Source organism: Neovison vison, chromosome 10 (genome assembly GCF_020171115.1).
Source record: "Neovison vison isolate M4711 chromosome 10, ASM_NN_V1, whole genome shotgun sequence".
In the NCBI taxonomy this organism is placed as follows: Eukaryota; Metazoa; Chordata; class Mammalia; order Carnivora; family Mustelidae; genus Neogale; species Neogale vison.
In genome coordinates this window covers 52508572-52530749 of record NC_058100.1, presented here as the reverse complement: position 1 = coordinate 52530749, position 22178 = coordinate 52508572, and the positions used below count along the sequence as shown (strand labels likewise).

Sequence of the window (22178 nt, the reverse complement as noted above, 5' to 3'; positions counted from 1 at the left end):
CCCATGCTACCAAATACCAAAGTTGTATTTCAAGGTTTAGAATTTCATTTTTATTCTATAGCTAAAGGTGGTATTATTTTTACAGAATAGTTTTCCCTTATACCAAATATTTTCATTCTTTCTTTTTATAAAATTCCAAAAGAGGCTATGAAAAATAAAGCAGAATAGGAATCTAATTTTGTAGATCTCTCTGATCATCATCCACAGGGCTTATGGATAGAAAAGTTGAACTCATAATTCAGAACAAGCTTTTAGACTGAAAAACTAGTTCCACGTCAAGAAAAATATACATTCTCTACATACTAGCTAATTCTTTACACTTTATATAAATGCTGTCCCCATTGATAGAGATGAAATGTTAATTCTTTTTAAAATTATGTTTCTAAATGTAGGTGGGGGTTTTTAGTTAAATGACTCCTTACCTGTATGAATTCTGATTTTGGTCCACATTTAGAAGATGCCCATTTTTCCTCCACCTGATTGATGGTTTTGGTATCCCAGCAGCCTCACAAGCCAGAGTAGTTTGAACATTTACTGTTACAGTTATGTTGGTAGGACCCAGAGCAATGGATGGAGGAACTAAAACAAAGCCAACAAATAAGAGGGAAACATAGCAAACAGTATGCCATCTGATGTATTTCTACCAGATTGAAATTAATCACTGGTAACTTGCTACATAGCTACAAACACAAGAAGACTCTGAATTTAGTGTTGTGATGGTGCTAGCCACAATGAGGAGAAAACATGGGTACTGACTGTTCACAATAGAGTATGGTACCTTTATACAGCCCTGGATATCAAGGTCTTTATGAACTCACAGGTTTAGGCCATCAGAGAATATTTAGCCCAAAGATGAGAAGCTGTTCTTCCAAGTGTATTTACCGTGGACTTGTAAATCTATTCGCCTGCGGTCTGTTCCAGCAGCGTTGGTAGCCATACACAGATATCGCCCAGCATCTGCCACATGTGCCGACTGGACATGAAGGAATCCATTTTCCAAGATGGAGTATCTACAAGAAAGATCACAAGCGAAGTTCTTGGAATCAGCTTTTGTTTTCTGATTATCTGAATTTTGACTAAGAGTATGTTAAAAGACATAAATCCATTTTTAGACTTTTTTCCTGCTTTAGAAATTTGCAATACCCTTGGTGGAAAAAAGGGATATTCTGCAAAGGTGCGGAGCAGATGGACTTGTGATCTTGGATGAATTACAATGATTATGTGTTGACCATAGGCCATAGAATTATGCTTTTCAAAACAGTATATTTTGATTTTCATATTAAGATGAAAAACTAATATTAAATGTAGCAAGACCATGATAATATACTGGGAAAGATTTAGGGATTCATACTTCAGTTATTGCAGTATTTTTCATCCATTTCCAGAATTGTTACCTTGCATGACTTGCAGAGAGAACAGCTCCATCCTTTCTCCATGTTATCCTTGGGGCTGGCACACCCTCAGCAAGGCATTCCAATACAGTTGACGTATTTAAGTGGATGACAAGACTCTGGGGGCCACTCTTTATGTTTGGAGGAACTGCACAAGAGATGCACGTGGAAAGCTTCATTCATATCAACAATACAGCCTGAACTAAGACTCTGAAGAGGTAATACAAGGTTAGCTTTGAGTCAAATGTATAGCTTTGCCCACAGCTAATTCAGGTTAGTATAAATAGAATTGGGGTTTAATTCCTAAAGTCTTATTCAAGATACTCAGTGTTTAAAAATAAAGCACGGGTGGGGGAAGGAAGGTTTTAAAACCCTGATATGGTGTGTAAATCTGGCTTTGTAGGAGAGATGCTTGAACATGCATCAGCTGTGGTCTGATGCAAATTAAAGATGATATTTCTTATTTCTCTTTGGCCAAATAATGGTCTGAGAATGTGAACACTGGAACAACTTCACTTTAAATAGAGAACAGAAAGTGGGCTGTTCTAATGAAAAGCACATCTGGGGTTAATCATGCAAGTCTCAGAACATGTATTTTATTAATCATTGAGTTCACATGGGAATAGAAAACCTGAATTTTAATTTTAGTGTCAGAGATATTAGTCGTGTGGGTCACCCAATATCCTATAAAGTTTTATATATTAAAAAACCAGAGAGACTGTGATGGGGAAACGTCTGTATTATCTTCCCAAATATTGGCAAGTTTGGATGTTTAGATTTTAGATTAGAGAGAGTCACAGTCCCACGGCAGTCTCTGTCTAGTGCATATGTACTCAAACACCAACATGAATGAAGGTAAACTAAATAATGAACCACCTGTCACCCGGAACCTTAGTGTGACTTCCTCAATGACTCTGATGTGAATGACACAAAATGTCAGGATATATTGATAACAACTGGACATAGATTATCCTCTAAGATAATGTATCTTTAATTTTTTTTTGAAATATGGGTTGAATATAGCCATTATACAAATACTACATGTTGTCTTTTTGAAAAAATAGGATAACCACAAGAATTCATTGAGTGTGCCCCTAAGAAATAAAAATGTTACTATGTCTTGGAATATGCTAGGCTAAATTTTTAAATTGTGAAACAACTGTTAATTTTTCTTACCATTTACAGTGAGAATAAATTCTCTTGTAGTCTTTCCTGCAATGTTGCTGGCCACACAAGTATAATTGGCTGTATCACTTAGATCTGCGTTATTAATTTGCAAGTATCTCCCTCCAGATAGGATTCGTACTCGAGGTGTTGCCTAGATTCAGCAAGTAAAATTTATGATTAAAATATCAGGAAAAGAGACTATTACTTTATAACATCAAAGGTAACTATACTTTATAACATCAAAGGTTTCTATGTGAGTGCTTAAGACAAGGGCACAATCAAGATTCCCAGCTCTCCTGGCCACAATAATCTGGATACCCAAGGTTGAGCAGGTTGGGCCCCTGAGAGTCCTCTGCAAGACTCTGTTGGAAGTGTTGGCGAATAAGACCACTTTTTTTTTTTTTTTTTTTTGTATCTCTTCGGTAGTGAGGGTGACACAGGCTGGTGGCAGTTTTATGACCACGTGTGGACAGCTCTGAATCTAAAACAAACCAAGCAGAGCTGAGATTCAGAGAAAAAAAACACAGATGCTTGATTACATGAGGAGAACCACTGGACCTAGCAAACCCAAGTTCACCAATCGCTGTAGGTAATAACTGCCTTTAAAAAAACTGTTGGGGGGGCGCCTGGGTGGCTCAGTGGGTAAAGCAGCTGCCTTCGGCTCAGGTCATGATCCCAGCGTCCTGGGATCGCGTCCCGTAGCGGGCTCCTTGCTCGGCAGGGAGCCTGCTTCTGCCTCTGTCTGCCTGTGCTCACTCGCTCTCTCTCCCTCTATCTCTGACAAATAAATAAATAAAATCTTAAAAAAAAATTGTTGGGGGCCCCTGGGTGGCTCAGTGGGTTAAGCCTCTGCCTTCAGCTCAGGTCATGATCTCAGGGTCCTGGGATCAAGCCCCGCATCAGGTTCTCTGCTCAGCAGGGAGTCTGTTTCCCTCTCTGCCTACTTGTGATCTCTGTCTGTCGAATAAATAAATAAAATCTTTAAAATTAAATTGTTGGTTTGAGTTTGAATTCTGCCACTTACAGTTGAAAGTTCCATGACTAGTAAACTAATGATCTCTTAACATTTGAAAAATAAGTAAATAAATGATTTTAGTCTGCAAATATTTGTTAGGCATTTATTTTGTGCCCAGGCATGGGACCAAGAATTATGAGACTATAGAGATGATGAAATCTAATCTTTGTTATTAAGTCTAATTGGGAAAATAGTTGTAAACAAGTAGTTCTGTATAAATTAAGAAGCATGACGTTCATAATCATTAAAAAATGCCAGGTAGAATCAACAACTACTATTTTCTGGTTGAGCCAAAGAAGGAAATACTTCAGGGAGAGCCCAAGTAAGATTTTTCTGCCATGTGGGCTCTGTCCCACAGATATACAGTTGACCTTCGAACTGCATGGGTCCATTTGTATGTGGATTTAAAAAAAAAATACAATGTAGTACTATAACGTATTTTCTCTTCCTCATGGTTTTTGTTAACATTTTCCTTTCCTTATTGTAAAAATACAGTACCTAACATATATAACATACAAAATACGTGTTGATCGACTGTTAATGTTATTGGTAAAGTTTTGGGTCAACAACAGATTATTAGCAAAATTTTGGGGGAGTCCAAAGTAATATGCAGACTTCTGACTGAGTGTGGGGTCAGTGCCTCTGACCTCCATGTTGTTCTAGGGTCAACCGTATATTCCTAATGAAAAAAGTGTTCATACTAAAATGTTCAGTTTAGCCCCATTTCTCTAAACCTTTCTTTTTTTTTTTTTTAAGTTGTTGTTTATCTACTTGAGAGAGAGAGAGAGAGAGCACACAAATAAGGGGAGGGGCAGAGAGAGAGGGAGAAGCAGGCTCCCTGACTGAGCGGGGAGCCCAATTTGGGACTTGATCCCATGATCTTGGGATCGTGACCTGAGCTAAGGGTAGACACTTAACAGACTGAGCCACCCAGCGCCCCTCTCTAGGCCTTTCATTGCTATAGGAGCTATTAGTGATTATATTTTATTACCTCTGATGAGAATATGTGATTTCTTAAACATGTATGTTAAGTTCTATAAAACATATAATTGTAATTTTTTTATATGGATAGAGCAGGGTTTTAGGCTAATAAAAATCTTCCGAGTTGATTCTTATAATGTTTTGGTCCCATGAACATCAGTAAGGTCTGCTAAGCCATCAAGTCTCACGACAATGTTTCCTGGTTCTCTTCCCATTGGCCACCCATGATTCTTCCAAATTGCACTTCTTTCTTCAGACAGACTCTCATTCTCAGCGGCTGCTGCTGCTTCCTGCTCCCCGCCGAGCACCAGAGCCCTGAGCCTGCCGTTCTCTACCCCTCCCACCTGACCCGAGAATGCAACCTTCCCATCTTTCCACCTCTGTGGAAAACGGTCAGCCTTTTGTCCGAGGCTCATCTCTTCATCTGTGACCAGGGTCCCATTCTCTCTCTGTCCAACAAGCATTGTTTATAAACCTCTCCATCTCCTATATCTTCAGTTGCTTTCTTTCAGTAAATAAACCTATAAAATCTCTTTTATAGTTCAAGAATATGTGTTATGGACATTGGAGAAGGTAGGTGCTAGGGTGAGTGCTGTGAAGTGTGTAAACCTGGTGATTCACAGACCTGTACCCCTGGGGCTAATCATACATTATATGTTAATAAAAAATTTAAAAATTTAAAAAAAGAATATGGCATAATTATTTCCATTCTTTCTTCTTCCTTAACACCCACAACAACTGTAACCTATCTTTTCCTTTGATCACACTACTGAAGAACATTTTTCTGATCTTTAATCACTTCTGTGTATTGCTACAACCATGGACACAATTTAATTTTCATCTTAATGGACTCTGTTAACCACTTCCTCTCTTTTCCTTGGTGTTTAGTGCACCAATGTCTCCTAAACTTAATTCTATGTCTCTGAGTCCTCCCTCTCAGTTCTGATCTTCTTTTCTTCTTCCTTTGCTCACCTTATAAGTATTATTATTATTATTGCCTTAGACTCTGTTTTCATTTACAGGTTATCTCATACTGGAAGCTTCCTGGTCAACTTCATACAAACCTACAGATTTAACAATTGGTCATACCATGGAAGACTATCACGTCAAAGACATTTTTGATGAAATAGGGACCAGTATTTCTTAGTACTTTTTAGAATCTCCACTTGGATACTATATTGGTAATTCAAACTCAAAATATCTGAAACTGAACTCATGTCTTTTTTCATTACTGTTGAATTCACCCTGTGCCAGTACTAACATCACTTGATCATGAGGGGATTAGCCTAAACTTGTCCATCACCAACATTCACTCAGTCTCTATGAACAACTAATAGTTTTTTGTTTTTTTAGTTTTTTTTTTTTTTTTAAACAGAGAGAGAGAGTGCATATGCATGTGAGTGGGAGTTAGGGAGAAGGAGGGGGAGAGGGTGAGAATCTTAAGCAGACTCTGCAATGGGGGCACAGCCCATCATGGGGCTCAGTCCCATAACCCTGAGATAGTGACCTGAGCCAAAACCAAGAGCCAGTCGCTTAACTGACTGCCCCACCCAGGTGCCTCTGAACACCTAATGGTTTTGACTGAAATGGACACACGGGAGATATAACTGTGGATAAAAAGTAAGAACATGAAAGGTCTTGTGAGCTAAGTGGGGTAGTTTAACCTGAGCCCTGAAATCTGTGAGGAATCATCAAAGGATTTTAATCAAGGCCTACTTCAGCCACATTAAGATACTTAGCAATTCCTGCTACAGCAGCATTCCTTTTCCTGTTAGGGCTTTGTAGATGCAATTATCTGTGATTAGAATCCCCTTCTTCTTTCTTACCCAGCATCTACACATCATCTAAAACTGAACTTGTCCCTTGAATTTTTCTTACCCTGCAGTCTCAGTTACTTGCTCCTCTATTTTCATAAAATGCTGCACCTCACTCTAACATGTGAGTCATCTCCATGCTCTAATCTTTGATGTACTTCTATGTCTTTTGAAGTAGTCTGTGAGCTCCTCAAGGGTCACGTCTACTCCCAGTAGCAATTATAGTGTCCACCGTTATAGTAGGGGTAGAACAAATAAAGAAACTGAGGCACAGGAAGGTTAAGTGATAACAATAATCTGGCATGTAAGTAACTCTCAGAATCCACTCTGGTTTTAGTCCTTTGGTATGGTTTGGTGGTCGTGGAAGTCCTTCTGCCTTAGGTGTTAGGGGACTTAATCTCCTTTTATAATTAGGCACAGTGTAACACCCACAGGTTATATAAACAGGATTAGGAAGAACAAAAGGGGTTGAAAAAGCATAAGTACTAGGATAAGAACAATCAGAGCATTCAAAGTCAAGGCTTTGAGCCAACCCTAAAAGGCGATTTAGGATCCTGCGCTATGACACACTGTGATGGCAGACAGACACCCCATGAGCTTGGGAAGCTCTAGAGAGCTAAGAAGTGTGTTTTTCAAGGATTCCAATTCTATATCCCTGGTATCCAAGGTATCACACAGATCCTGGGGGTCCCTCCTTGGGCCCCAGTTTATTCCAGAAAAATTCAGTAAGAAGTTTGTTCTTTGGAGAGTTGGATGATTTCTTCCTTCTCAAGTAAAGAAACAGCTGAGTGTTTCAAATCCAATTTTAGTCCATGGGCTCCAGGATATACATTTACAGAGTGTCTGAATCAGAATACCTATCTTTTGACCCATAACTAGTTAATAACTACCCCAGTACAGGTTGAGAAAAGAAGGCTGACTCAAAGACCCTGTGCTCACCCTTCCAATGTCAAATAATAGTAGCCTGACGTTGTTTGGTTTTGTCTACCTACCAAAGACTCTACAGCTGGTTTTTTTTTCCCTTCAAAATGGATTTATGGAACTTAGCAAGACTTACCTGTAACCGTTCTCCATTTTTAAGCCAGGTGATTACAGGTGGGGGCACTGCATCTGATTTGCATTCCAATGTCACTTGTCTGTTCCGTAACACAGTGAAATCCTGGGACTCATCAGTTCCAGCAATATTAGGGGGTACTGGGTATGAGAAAAAACATGTCAGAGGCTTTCAATAAACAAGATATAAAAATGATCTGAATTATCTTACATTTTCAACAAGTGTTGCTTCTGTTATACAAAATTAGAGGCATAAACTTAAGACATTACTTGTTCAATTTATCGTACAAATGGTTACCCGTAGTAGACTTTTTTTAAAAGTCTTACTCGGTACTTTCACATATATAAAGTAATGAAATTCTTCCAACAGTCACATGAATGACAGGCTAAGTAATATAATCACAACATCATCACCATTTAACAGGTAAAGAAACTAAGGCACAAAAAAGGGATTTCTTGTCCAGGTTCCACAGTTGGTACAAATTTTCTCTGAACATCAAATTTCCAAACTACTAAATCAGGGTCTGTTCCATCATAATATAGAGAAATGTAGACACTTTCATAATATTCAAAAATATATTTTTTTAATGTGACTTTTACATACAGAATTTACATGTCAATTAATGGCAAGGTCTAATTTGTGTGTAGGGCTCATGGGAGGAAGGGAGGCACATAAATTATAGACAATTTGCACTGCCTAGTCATCCAGGCTATGACAATGAAATAAGTAATTTCTGTTTGGTTTTTTAAATGTTCCTTTCAATAAAGGGTAATTTTTATCTCTATGTTGAAATAATATTGACCTGAGTCTAATTGGCCCAACTTTTCTAGAAGGTAGTTCGGCAATAAATCTTGAAGCTTTTAATGTGTATGTGTGTTTGTGTAATCAAGCAAGTGTACCTATAGAATTTTATCAAAATAAAAGAATTAAGGGGACAGGCCGATAGGCCAATAGATATGCACAAAGATGTCTATAACAGTATTCCTCATACTGGCGAAAATACAAGAACAGCTTAAATATCCAAAAATCGGGAATGGTTTAAATAAATGATAGCATATTCATAAAATGGGATACTGGGCCATCACTAAAAAATGTTATAAAGATATGTTTTTTGACATGAAAACATGTTTATTAAACCATTAAGAGAGATGAAAAACATGTTTGATACTATATGCTGTAGGGTACATTTCTGTGACAACACATTTGTAGGCAAAAAAGCCTTTGTGTAATGAGACTAGATGATATATTTTCTTTTTCTTTCTTTCTTTTTTTTTTAAAGATTTTATTTATTTATTTGACAGACAGAGATCACAAGTAGGCAGAGAGGCAGGCAGAGAGAGAGGGGGAAGCAGGCTCCCTGCCGAGCAGAGAGCCTGATGTGGGGCTCCATCCCAGGACTCTGGGCCAAAGGCAGAGGCTTTAACCCACTGAGTCACCCAGGTGCCTTGATATATTTTCTTCTTTACTGTAATTTATAGCCTATGATTTTTTTTAAATAAAGAACTATGAATTATTTGTGCAGAAACAAAATGAATGAGTCAGAAAGTCCAGAGGTATTTCCAAAAAGCATTTGATCAACAGACATAAGAATCAGATTTACAAAATACATATTTCCTTATACATAAACATATCTTATGGTATGCTAGGGAGTTGCCCTGTATTCTATCAATTATGGCTTCTAGATAGGTATTAGTATATGATAGATGGTAGGATATTTTGCCCAATTTACCATGCACTCTCACTAAATATTCTTTATCATCATCTCCTGCAGTACTGGACGCCAGACATGTATATCTTCCTGTATCCTCCACCTGCAAAATCCAAATAAGTGAATTACACAATGTTAACATGTCAGGTTTCATGAAGAAAATAAGTATTCACCAGAATGAATATAAAGTCTCCCACAAAACAAGGTATCATGAAGATAGCACATATGTTTTAAGAGGGTTTCAATATTTGATCTCAAAATGTTTGCAGGTTAGGTATATTTAATGATCTCAGAAAAGGCAGATATATATATAGGACCTAGCACCAGAAGTCACAGATGAGACACACAATGTTTATTGAACAAATAAGCATTCATGGACGTAAAGGTAGACTTAAAAGTTCAACTGGCATCTTCCTGAAGAAAATGAAATACAATTTATTAAATAAACAAATAAAATATCAGGTTACTTAAAGTACATTAATACCATATTTTGAATGCATCTTTGGTAAATGTGGTGAAACAAAAGAGCTACATTATATAATCTGTCTGTAAATTGCGTCAGGCTGACAGCATGATCTACTATTACCTGACTAAAACCAGAAACATTTCTTTAAAAACCCTATGCATAGTTTCCACTGCAAGTGTTAGTCTTCCTTCATATGTTTGACATTGTGTAGACACAGCCCATGCTTACGTACGCATAAAATACACTCTGGAAAACAGATGATCTTACTTCTGTGAAAAAAATTTCTTTTGGAAAAGCAGAAAAATCCCGTTTTCATTTATTTTACTACTGAACATTCTTAGAATATTGTGAATTTTTAAATTCTTACATTCAAAACCGACTTTATAGGTATGGAAAAACTTTTTGGTAGGCTTGCAAAACCTCCTTCAAAAATATTTAAGACTAGTATGTTTGCAAAAATACTTCAATTCAACTTTAAGAAGAACGGCACTCGCAAAGTCCTTCTATTAAGAGTTTAAAATAATGTACTGAGGCCTAGAAAATAATTTCTGTATTTCCCATCATATGTTGAGAGCCTTTAAAACTCAACTTTTCTCAATCAACTCATTTTATTCCCAAGTGATATTGCCCTCTCCGCTTGTTTTGACTTAACCAAATTTGAACCATCATTCATGTCTACTCTTAAATCTTGCCTCCTCCAATAAATACTTCCGGATAATTTGTGCCTTTCTGTATGCCTACAGTCATCATTGGTAGCTATATTTTCTAGACTGTGTTCTGTTCATAGGATGTCACAAAAGTTATAGTTAATTGAATTTCTCTAGAGTAGTATTTGGCAGTATTTTGGACACGTACTATGACTCACAGAGGAGAGAAAGATATAGTATATAAATTTTTCCAATTTTATTCGGTCACAGAATTTCCCCCATTGGAATAACTCACAGAACTAGTGTTTGGGGGCAACTGGGTGGCTCAATTGGCTGGGCGGCTGCCTTTGGCTCAGGTCATGATCCTGGGATCCAGTCCCGCATCCGGCTCCCTGCTTGTCAGGGAGCCTGCTTCTCCCACTGACCCTTCCCTTTCTCATGCTCTCTCTCTCTCTCTCAAATAAATAAAAATTTTTTAAAAAAGAACTAGTGTTTGATGGAAGATACTTTAGAAAACTCCTGTCTCTACCACACAATTTAGAATTTGCAAAGCTTCCAATATGTGTCAGGCATAACTGTATGTTACAGACACATACACGAGAAGACAGAGTCCCAATAAATGAAATATAATGTATAATGTACAAGATGCCCTGAAGACACAGGAGCAGAGGAACCAAGGTCAGTCTTGGGACTTGATAATATTTAATTTTCCACTTCTAAAATATTTAAGAATGATTTTCTTACTATTTCTCTTCTTAATTTTGTCATGTGTTTAGTTTTATATCCCCTAGACAACCAGAAACTTCTCAAAGGCTGAGACATGTATTAGGTATTATGTTTGTATTCTCCAGAATAGCTACCTCCTGTGGGTCACCATCTAATAATGTGATCTTTGTCTCCTTTTGTTAATTAAACCCAACTATATAATGTTTCCATTTAAGACCTACTATGATGGGGCCTTAATCTTCCTTTTAAGCTTTCTTTATCATTATTCTTTTGTATTTATAATTCTATTCCACACAGTTCCCTGTCTCCTTATGTAACAAAATTATTTGGGCTCCTTTTTTATCGGTTGAAATTATAACATTTGAGGGTTTTCATTCAGTAAGGGGTTTGACAGCTAACCCCAGTTTTCTCAGAGCTACTGCAATGTTTGACGGAGAGGAAAGAGGGGAATGGAAGGCGTGTTCTCCTTGATAGGAGAAACAGGGAACGTGCTGAGTTCCACTGGTTAGGTCTCTGAAGCCGAAGAAGGATGGAGACCCAGCTCTGTCACTGAACAGTGGTGAGTCCTTGGCCGGCAAGTACTTGATCTCTCTGTGCCTATTTCTGGTTGTGTAGAATGGAGGCGAAGACTGACTCACAGGGTTGTCACGAGAGTCACCAATGTGACAGAGCCCAGAGCCGTACACAGGATGGACACAGTAGACAAATCATAGCCCTTAGCTCTCTTTTTTCAGGTCCCTTTCCTTCCTCTTTCCTCAGTGAAAATGCACACAGAATATAATTAAATAATTTGTTATTCCATGTTTACAGGGATGATGATTATCCCAACAATAGCAGCAGGAGAAACCATTCTAACTCTACTTAACACTATTACATGCCTGTGGCACTGGTCTAAGCGTATTATCTTTTTTCTTTTTTAAGTTTTAATTATTTATTTGACAGACAGAGATCACAAGCAGGCAGAGAGGCAGGCACAGAGAGAGGAAGAAGGGAAGCAGGCTCCCTGCCGCACAGAGAACCCGACGCGGGGCTCGATCCCCGGACTCTGGGATCATGACCTGAGCTGAAGGCAGAGGCTTAACCCACTGAGCCACCCAGGTGCTCCTAAGCGTATCATCTTAAATGATCTTTTAAATCCTCAAGTGGAGTAATAAGGTATTATTACTATTTTTATCCCAAAGTTACAGATGAGGTTATTAGGGCACAGATGGAGAATATCCGTAATATAAGATTCGTCACTGTGAGTAAAACAGAAGATTGCTGCGGTGAGGCATCCCAGACACATGTCTCTTTAATATATTTACATTTCTTTCTTTTTTTTTTTAAGATTTTATTTATTTATTTGACAGACACAGATCACAAGTAGGCAGAGAGGCAGGCAGAGAGAGAGAGAGAGCGGGAGAAGCAGGCTCCCCGCTGAGCAGACAGCCCAATGTGAGGCTCGATCCCAGGACCCTGGGATCATGACCTGAGCCGAAGGCAGAGGCTTTAACCCACTGAGCCACCCAGGTGCCCCTATATTTACATTTCTGATGAATTTCCTTAAACACAAACTATAAGAACAATTTTACTGAATTGAGTGTTTGAAAAACTGCATCTCTTCCGATTTTTATGTCTGCTAGTTAATTCTGGAGACCAAAATTTCTCTTTGAGGCCTCATCTGTATATATGTTGAACAGCTTTTCGCCAGTTCTTAAAGAGCTACATGGCACAAATTAAGAACTTGGGGAAATACTCTCTTACGGCCCCTTGAAAAAACTTGCAAAAATTAAACGGTTTTGCCTTCTTCCAAGTTGCATATGGTACTTCCACTGGTTCTCTTAGTCTATCCAAGCACGCACCCCACAGCTCCAATCTACCCTCGTTAAGGTTAGAGAGAGGGATCTTATGATCTCTTTGGACTCAAAAAAATCATTTCTCCATTGTGCCTACATTAGCAAGTGAGAAGTGTAAGCCAGGATAAAATAACTTTTTTTGACTTCAACACTTACCTGAGCACTAGATATTCGAAGCACCGCTCCACCTCCAAGAGTTTGTACCTGATCTGTCTGTGGGAGGGGCCGTCCGTCCTTCATCCAGGTGATTTTAGGAGTTGGGATTCCAGAAGCAAAGCAGGTAAGTTCAAGTGGATTATTAACAATCACTGAAATCTCTGCAGGTTCTTCTGATCCATTGATATGAGGTGGTTCTGTTTAAAGGGAATTAAAAAGAACAACAAAATAAACTTGCTATTTGATACATTACTGCTGATTAGGAAAACTTAAGAGGAAATTCATCTCAAATTTATGTTCATATAGTATAAATTGGTCAAATACCAAAATGATCATTCCTAGATGTTATTACCATTTGTCACTGGCACTATTTAAAAAGGGATGGCTCACGTCTATCTGAGATCATGAAGGAAAAGGCAAGCCAGTCCCAGGCAATTATAGCTCAGCAGCAGGGATTCAGCTAGAACAGTCTCACCTAACTGCCAAGATTGGGGAACAATAAAAACTAAGCTCATCTTATACCATTTTTTAAAGAGAGATATTGTAGCTATTATTTCTACAAAAGCAACAGGCAAATGCTGTGGAATTCTGCTATCATCTTTTCTATGCGGCACTTTAAGAGGAAACAATGACTAAGCAGAAGAGAAAATAGTTACATTTGGAGACTATTTCTGTGTAAAACACATTTGTTATGTCTGCGCAGAAATAATTTCCTTTTTTGTTATTTATATTTCTAAATTACCTTTCTCAAGAGGATGTTAAAGAATCTAAACACTTGGAAGAAACATTAATGTTCCTTAGTCCAACTATTCTCAAGTTTAGGAATCCCTTTAAAACAGACTTTTCATACAATGATACAATGATCATGATCATTCAAGTTTTCTAAGAATGTTTCCAGCTTACTATTTCACCAGGCAAGCCAAAATAGCTGTTGGACAGCTCCAAGGATTAGACTTTTTTTTTTTCTTTTTTTTTTAAATCAGGAATATAGTTTACAACAGAGGTACACAGCAGAGCCTGAATTTGAATCCTGGCTCCAATAATTATTAGCTTAGTGGATTTGGGCAAACCTCTAAAGTAAGAATAGCACTATTATTTAATGATAGGATTACTGTGAGCATCCAATGAGATAATCTATAAACTATAATTTATGTTTCTCAATATATTTTATAATTAAAGATTTTTTAAAGAGTTATTGTTACTACAATGTCTACTATAGCTGTTGGTATTATTATTAAAACCTGCTTACTAAAATACAAAAACAAAAAAACAAACAACTCCACCTATGGTCCTCATTTTCCTTAAATCTAATATTCTTTTCAGATTATAATTAAGAAGTCAGAGTTTCTTAACCACTGACCCACATGACTTCTTTTTTATTTTCATTCATCTTATGTGTTGCTGTCAAAATCCATTTTCTTAAGTGCATTTTAGAATGATCTAAGATTTCTTGCTTGAAGGATTTCAGTGTTTCCATGTTGCTTATTGAGTTAAATAAAAACTCTTCATCATGGCTTCCAAAGCTTTTGCAATAGGTCTCCATCTTTATAAAATTATGTACTTTTAATATACTTAAGTAACCTAGGCTTCAAATTCAACTACTTCTGTCCCTCAGCAAGTCCGGTCTCTTTTTGCTCTGTGACTTGTCTAATACTATTCCTTCTACTGCTATAACCTCCAATAGTCCCATTCCTTAACCTTAACTGAACATGTTCAAGTACTATGAAGGTCACATCAATGTCATTAAATTCATTTATAAAAACTGTAAATCCTTTCTTGTTTCTCTCAACACTAACAATAAAATTTCTCTCCATTTAAATTCCCAAAGCACGTTGTTCATATCACTCAAAAGCACTTATCTGATTCTCCATTTGACCAAAGTCAATTCCTTATTCCTTCCATTTATTAGTTATTTACCATGTTTTGATCACTATGGATACAAAGATCAATTAGGCATGGTCTTTATCCTCAAAGCTTATAATCACTAGATTTAAAACAACAACATTAGCAATAATAGAAACAACATATTCCCATCTGATTCAAACCCTCATCAGATCTTACAGATAGATGTTAATTTAAGTGACTATGAACTATTTTATTCCGTGTCTTGTCCATATGTCATATACTTTGGACAGAGTAGGAGCTGTATATACTCTGATGACTACAGAACTCAGGTTTTTAGCTTATCTCTGTCTTCTGAGCTTGAAATCCGCAAATGCAATTATCAGATTAATATCTCCAGTGGAATATTTGGACACTATTTCAAATTTTAACATGAATTCAGAAAAACACCTATTACCTTATTCCTCAAAACCTCGTCCCTTTCCACATTTCCTGCATTTATGAGATGGATCTACCAATCAACAGTCATATATGCCAGAAACTCAGAGCCATCCTTGATATCTTCTTCATTACTACCCTATAACCAAATCCACAAGGAAGTCCTAATACTTCTACCTGCAATTATTTCCAAATACATTTTTTCCTCTTACCTCCATTACTGGTCTGAGCTACAATGCTATTTACTTGGACTAATATCACCTATTTCCTGCTTTTAAGTACCCGCCCCTATTTGTTTCTTTCACCTTAACAGACCCCAATTTTGTTGGGGTTGTCAGTGTGCTAAAAAAATCCATTTCCTATTCTCTGTAGTAGATGGTACATGGAGTGGTCTGTGGAGATTCTGTTCAATGACATGTATATGGGAGTGTTTTTGTAGGTCCTCTAAGATAGTCCTTATAGAGGCAACTCTTCACCTTTCCTCTTTTTTCTGCTCTGCTAGTGATGCTTGGGGTCACCAGGCAATGCACGATCACTGACCAACCATGACGTAAAAGTCAAGAGAACTGTAAATATCCGAGCTGGTTAACCAGCATAACTACTGCCCATCTCCAGACATCTCACTCAGCAAGAAAAACAGAAGGTATTTGTTCAAGCTGCCAAACTTAGACTCTGCTATTCACAGCCAAGCACAATTCCTAATAATACATGGGTCTCTCGGAGTCTACGCTTGTCCTTCTCCAAGTAGCTGTCCACTTTGCAGTCAGTGGTTTTCTCAAACTGCAGTTCCGCTCATGGCATTCCACATATTAGAACTTCTAATGGTTTCCCATTGTTCTAGGATAAAAACCAAATTTTTAATGTGGTCAACAAAGCTCTTCATAGGCTGGACCCTGTCGAAACCCCTTAGCTTTATTTTGTATGAGCTTTCTCCTTGTTTTCAATATCTGAGTTACATTGGACTTTTCAGAATAACTGATACATCATAACACCTTCCACCATGTGGATAGCATGAAACTAAGAATAGCAGTTCTCCAGTTTAGGATGGTTACTTTCACATTTGGGGTGTAGCACTGACCCACGTGAAGACTTTTTCAGGGTTTAATGGAATTAGCTTTCAACAGATGCTGAAATGCTGAATCTTCTCATCTTTCTGCTGAGCCAGTTTTCAAATCTGTTTTAAGAAGAAATTATCCTTATAAACCCTTGTAGGTAGGAAGGTGGTTCTTTGTATGCCATGCTAACAAGATCATTGTTTTCTTCATCCAGAAATGCCCTGGGCTGTAATTCTATTGCTGGGTTCTTGAATTCCTAGGGAGCATGCTTTCCCCCTTTCCTTCTGCCACATGTTGGACCAGGCCATATGTCACACACATAGTAGGTGTACAGTGATTATTTGCTACATGATGACTGGAAACATCGCTGGACCATAATGTATAGGCAATAGTTCATACTTAATATGGCAATAATGTACAAGAGCACATTTATATCATCTCCTGTTATTCCTGAGATCCTGTGAATTGGTGTACAGGGATTTGTTATTCCAGCCTTCCTTATCAAAACACATTTTATTCTGTCTTTTTTCTCTAAATACCCTGGAGTACCTCTTCCACTACCAACCTTCATTGTAAGGAACATTCTTCTATACCACAGTCTCTTCTTTGTTTATTTAAATAGCGTTCTGCTTCCCTCTACAGTTAAAACTCCCTTGAATCCAGCTAGCAAGTATCTAATTCCATTCAATTCAATCCAATGATAAATATCCCGTGTCAAATGCTAAATCCTGGGAATACAGCAATAGGTAAGGTGGGGACAGCCCATCCCAGAGCTCAATTAAGGAGGAAGCAGACGTATAAAGTTACACAGATGATTAAATTGATATAGGTACTGTGAGAAAGATTACAGGGCATTCTGAAAATACATGCTAGCTCCATGCCAAAATTATTCTTATCCTTCCTTGTGAGGCATATTTTGTTCTGGAAGAGCTTGAGGTTTTACCTACGTTGTAGTGAAAAAACAAACAGAACTCCCCCAAAATAATTAATTATGGAAAGAGTTCATCTCTTTCATCTTCAGTTCTCTCCCAAAGTCAAAAATTTTTTAAAAATTTATTTATTTATTTTTTATTTTCAGCATAACAGTATTCATTATTTTTGCACCACACCCAGTGCAGTCAAAATTTTTGACTTCAAGTAAAAGATGTGTTTTCTCTTTATATTACTTGTTTGCATGTAGAACATGGTAATACACATTTCCAATATTTGTTTCAATGCACACAATAGTAAATGGAACTAGACTATGTGAAATGACTATTACAACAATAATTTATAGATTGGATCATTTGAAAAGATTGTTTGAAATAACATAAAGTAGTATAAATATCGTGCTTTTCCATTAAACTGGTATTTATCAAGAGCTTTAATTTTTGAAAAAACTTAAAAATCTACTTAAAAGGGTGCCTGGGTGGCTCAATGGGTTAAGCCTCTGCCTTTGGCCAGGTCATGATCTCAAGGTCCTGTGATGGAGCCCCGCATCAGGCTTTCTGCTCAGTGGGGAGCCTGCTTTTCCCTCTCCCTCTGCCTGCCTCTCTGCCTACTTGTGATCTCTCTGTCAAATAAATAAATAAAAATCTTTAAAAAAATCTACTAATCAATTGGTTGTATGATTTTGTTAATGAATAATGTTTTATGAGTGGGAATTTTCATCTTTTAGATAGATAAGAAATAAAATAATTTAAACTTAGCATGCTTAAGGTAAGAGTAAGTCTAGGTAAATTACAAAACAGAAATATGAAATACAATGAAGTTTTTACAAATTTTATCCCCATAGCAAGTGATTCTAAGAATTACACTTACTTACTAAATATTTATTATCACTTGTTTCCCAACTATTAAACGTTTACGTACCCAGGACCTTCAGGATAAAGTGTTTGTTGACTTCTCCAGCTTCATTTGAGGCAATGCAGATGTACCTTCCTGAATCTTCAGTCTCTGCTTTGTCGAGCTGAAGAACCATTCCTTGTGTGCTTATCTTCAGACGGTTATTAGGATTCAGAGGCTGGCCATCTCTAAGCCAGGACATCCTGGGAGTTGGGGTTCCATCTGTAAAGCATGTCATGGAGGTAGAACTACCCTTGACTATTGTGATTTCCTCTGTTCCCATTGCATTGTCCAGATTTGGTGGCACTACACAGAAAACAAAACGGGTAAAATTTACACATCTATTCTAATTTGAGACCAATTTAGATTAAAAAAAATTTTAATTGTTCAGGTAGTTCTATAGTGTTTCTATGATTTATTTTAAAATACAGAATTTAAGATAGCATATAAATAATTGCTGATTGTTTTATAAAAACAGGTATTAGATAGGCTCATTATTAATGTTCCAAAATATTAGCAACAAAACCTCAGGATGGTTTTCTTGTAGAGCATATAAAATTCAAATGAGCTTTAAGTTTTGGTCATCTTTTAACTTTTTAAGTTTGTCTCTTTAATTTGTTACAATGTATATTATAGTTTCAGAAGTATATTCTCAACTATTGTATGTAGGATAAAGAAGATAATACCAGTTTCTAGAGTAAGTTTTATATAATCCAAAAAATTAATTTGTAGACTATAGTAAATAGTTACTTAACTGTTCTGAGATGTTCTTGGGGATTTAGAAATTTGGACTACTAAACCTTAATATTTCAGAAATGGAATGTTTTTAATTCTCTGTCTACACACACACACACACATATACACATATTCATGCATATTTTAAAGGCTCAAAATGAGCCACTAATATTATTAGAAAGTAGTCTGAACTTTCTCTTTGTACGAAAAGACTGATTCATGCATCTGGATTGAAATGTTATTTTTAAAAATTTAGATTTGACTTAAGGCAAAACTCCAGGTTAGAAGGGTATTTGAACAGACAGTATGTTCCAATACATACGGGCCCTTTGGGAGAAAACACATAGTTTCCTAGTTAGCAAGATCCTATTTCACTAGTTCTTTCTGACAAGACAATATCTAAATATAAGCCTGTTGCTTAATATTGTAAAGTACTAGGATCATCTTGGAGACATACCAAGAACTCGAAGGCTATAATGCTTATTATCCACCCCAGCTCTGTTGGAGGCCACACAGGTGTACATGGCAACATCAGACACCTGAGCTCTCACAATCCTGAAAAACAGTTTGACCCAATCATTCACAATTTAACCCCATTCAACATATACAAAGAAAATATTTCTGATTTATACACAGATTATGGCTAATGCTGGGAAACTTTAGTTACAAAGTATGTAACGATGCATCAAAAATACAGATGCCTGCAATGCAATTTGTTCCACAAAACTGATTAGGAACAGAGAGCAAGCCATTAAAAATAGAACATAATTTAAGAGTGAATATTTTTCTAATATCCCTTAATAAAGGAAGCTAACATGAAAATCACATGACTGTAGTATGCAGCTCATCATCACTTTGCCACAGAAAGTTTTCTCTTGGAAATACATATGGGATAGATACATCTGTCTACGAAAGACCTATTTTATACAAATTTACTAAAACATGAGCATTTAAATAAGAAAAATAATTCCATTTTATAGTTGTTTCCTCCCTCTTCTAAAAAGATACCGAAAGTGAAAACTAAACAAACAATGGTAAAAATTTAGGAAAACACATTTCTTTTTTTTTTTTTAAAGATTTTTTAAAATTTATTTATTTTCAGAAAAACATTATTCATTATTTTTTCACCACACCCAGTGCTCCATGCAAGCCGTGCCCTCTATAATGCCCACCACCTGGTACCCCAACCTCCCACCCCCCCGCCACTTCAAACCCCTCAGATTGTGGACTCTGGAAAACACATTTCTTAAGTATCATTTAGATAAAGTTAGAGTCTATAAGCACAGTGACTTTATCCATCTAGCAAATCACACTCAATAAAAGCTGACCTGATAACCTGCCCTCCTGATAGCAACCGAATGTGGGAGGAGAGAGGCAGAGGAAGCCCATTCTTCAGCCAGTTTATCTGTGGTGGCGGTGTCCCTGTGGCTCTGCATTCAATATTTATTGAAGTATCCACCAAAGCCATTAGCTTCTCTGCTTCTTCTTTATTACCCCTAATTGCAGGTGGAACTAGGTCGTGCAGAAAATGAGAGAGAGAGAAAGAGAGAGAGACAGAGAGAGAGAAGGGGTAGGGTGTGCATTACTAGTTCAAATCATTTCAACTACAGTTGTCCATACTGCTGCTTTTTATCCCAAAAGCAAACGGCCCTGACATCAGATTTTCAAACTAGATGCTTCAGGCACCTACTGCTGGACCTTCATTTCTACCGATAGGTTCCTAAGGTAGCAAAATCAAAAGAGAGTGAGATTTCATATTTACCATAGACATTCAAGTTAAAAATTCGGTCTTCTTCTCCAGCAGGGTTAGTAGCGACGCATGTGTATTTCCCCACGTTAGATGGGAGAGCTCCATAAATGTTTAATGTACTACCATCTGCAGTCACCCTACAGGAAACATCGTAATAAAGGCACTGAGATGATTCATGAGAAGCTAAGAGCTGGAAAACTTCCTCTGGGTTATTGTGCTTTTTAGAGAAATGCCACCATAAAATGCATCTTCATCTTAAATATATAATGGTTCATACCTTTTTCACGAAGTACATGGAAGTCTGTTAAAGTCAGAGCTAGTAAAACTGATGGAGATTTCAGGCAGTCAACTAAAATTCTACAGAACCAGATAAAATTCCCGTTTTATAACCACTTCCTTACAAGAAAAATGGGAAATGAATGAAATCAGGTTGGAACTTCCCTTTCCAAATCAAAGATGTGTTTTTCTCAAAGTTAGAATACTATTTCCTTGGTTACCAATATAAGGTTTGGATTAAATGAAAATTATTCAAAAATTCTGGTATGAAATTTGAAGAATGTTATAATGAGAAACTAAAAGACATTCTATATTAAAAACTAACTATAAATGACTTGGTAATATTTTTAATGAGAATAGGATAGCTTACTTAAACTGTGACAACTTAGTATTATGTGTAAGTATATTTTGCAAAAATGTTCCACAAATTGCTAGTGCTTTTCCCTTGAATTACATAATAGTAAATAACTATACAGTTAGATGATCAAAGATATTTAAATTAAGAGTATTGCAGTATTGATTCCCTTCACAAGCTATTAATTGTCGAACAAAATTTTCTATGTTTTAAAAAGAGATTAAATGGCTTTCTACAGTATTCTTACAATAGTTATTTTATTAGAATCTTCCAATGTCAAAACTAAACACTCCATTTCTACCATATCATGTTATTAAATATGATATATTGTTGAAAGTATCAGAAAGCCCTTACTATATTGTTATTCCATCTCTACGTAGTTTGTTGTATGGGTAACAAGTGTCAGTGGAAAACGGGATTTAGACAAATCGCTACAAGGAAGGAACGAGGTTATGATGGTACTGTCTCTTTGTTCAAAATCAGCCAAGCACTCATTCACTCATTGGTGTTGATGGATATGGAAAACCTAGACACACACACACACACACACACACACATGCACACGCACACACACACACACTTTTGAGCAACTAAGGAGAATGTCTGTGTCCAACTCTTTAAAATTTTATCTTTTTTCTTTCTGAATACAATGAATTTGGTATTACTCATGTGAAATTTGAAGCTTAAAGCATTATAGAGTACCTTAAAATTAATGATGCAAAGATCCATTTAAATCATACCTGATTCTTTCTATTTCACTCCTGTTTAAGGGCTTTCCATCTTTAAGCCACTGAATAAGTGGGGTGGGAATACCATTTGCATTGCAGGTCAGCTCAACGTTTTCCCCCTGAAGAACGCTGACTTCACTTGGGATTTCAGCACCAGCAATACTTGGAGGAACTTTGGGGAAATGATTAAGATTTTCATTAATGAGGCATGGGGT

The 22178-nt window shown here is 36.9% G+C and overlaps 1 protein-coding gene across 2 annotated transcripts in view; it reads right to left on the bottom strand.

The window, feature by feature from the left end:
• The window catches only part of HMCN1 (hemicentin 1), a 470681-nt gene that overhangs the window by 68642 nt on the left and 379861 nt on the right, over positions 1-22178 (bottom strand). For both annotated transcript variants that reach the window (XM_044267297.1, XM_044267296.1), the window contains 12 exons: positions 21976-22135; positions 20617-20741; positions 20183-20366; positions 19312-19409; positions 18147-18425; positions 12961-13157; positions 9152-9233; positions 7426-7562; positions 2568-2709; positions 1395-1539; positions 883-1010; positions 423-579 (listed from right to left, as the gene is read on the bottom strand). In XM_044267297.1, coding sequence (XP_044123232.1) covers positions 423-579; positions 883-1010; positions 1395-1539; positions 2568-2709; positions 7426-7562; positions 9152-9233; positions 12961-13157; positions 18147-18425; positions 19312-19409; positions 20183-20366; positions 20617-20741; positions 21976-22135 — 1834 coding nt within the window. The remainder of the gene's footprint in view (positions 1-422; positions 580-882; positions 1011-1394; positions 1540-2567; positions 2710-7425; positions 7563-9151; positions 9234-12960; positions 13158-18146; positions 18426-19311; positions 19410-20182; positions 20367-20616; positions 20742-21975; positions 22136-22178) is intronic.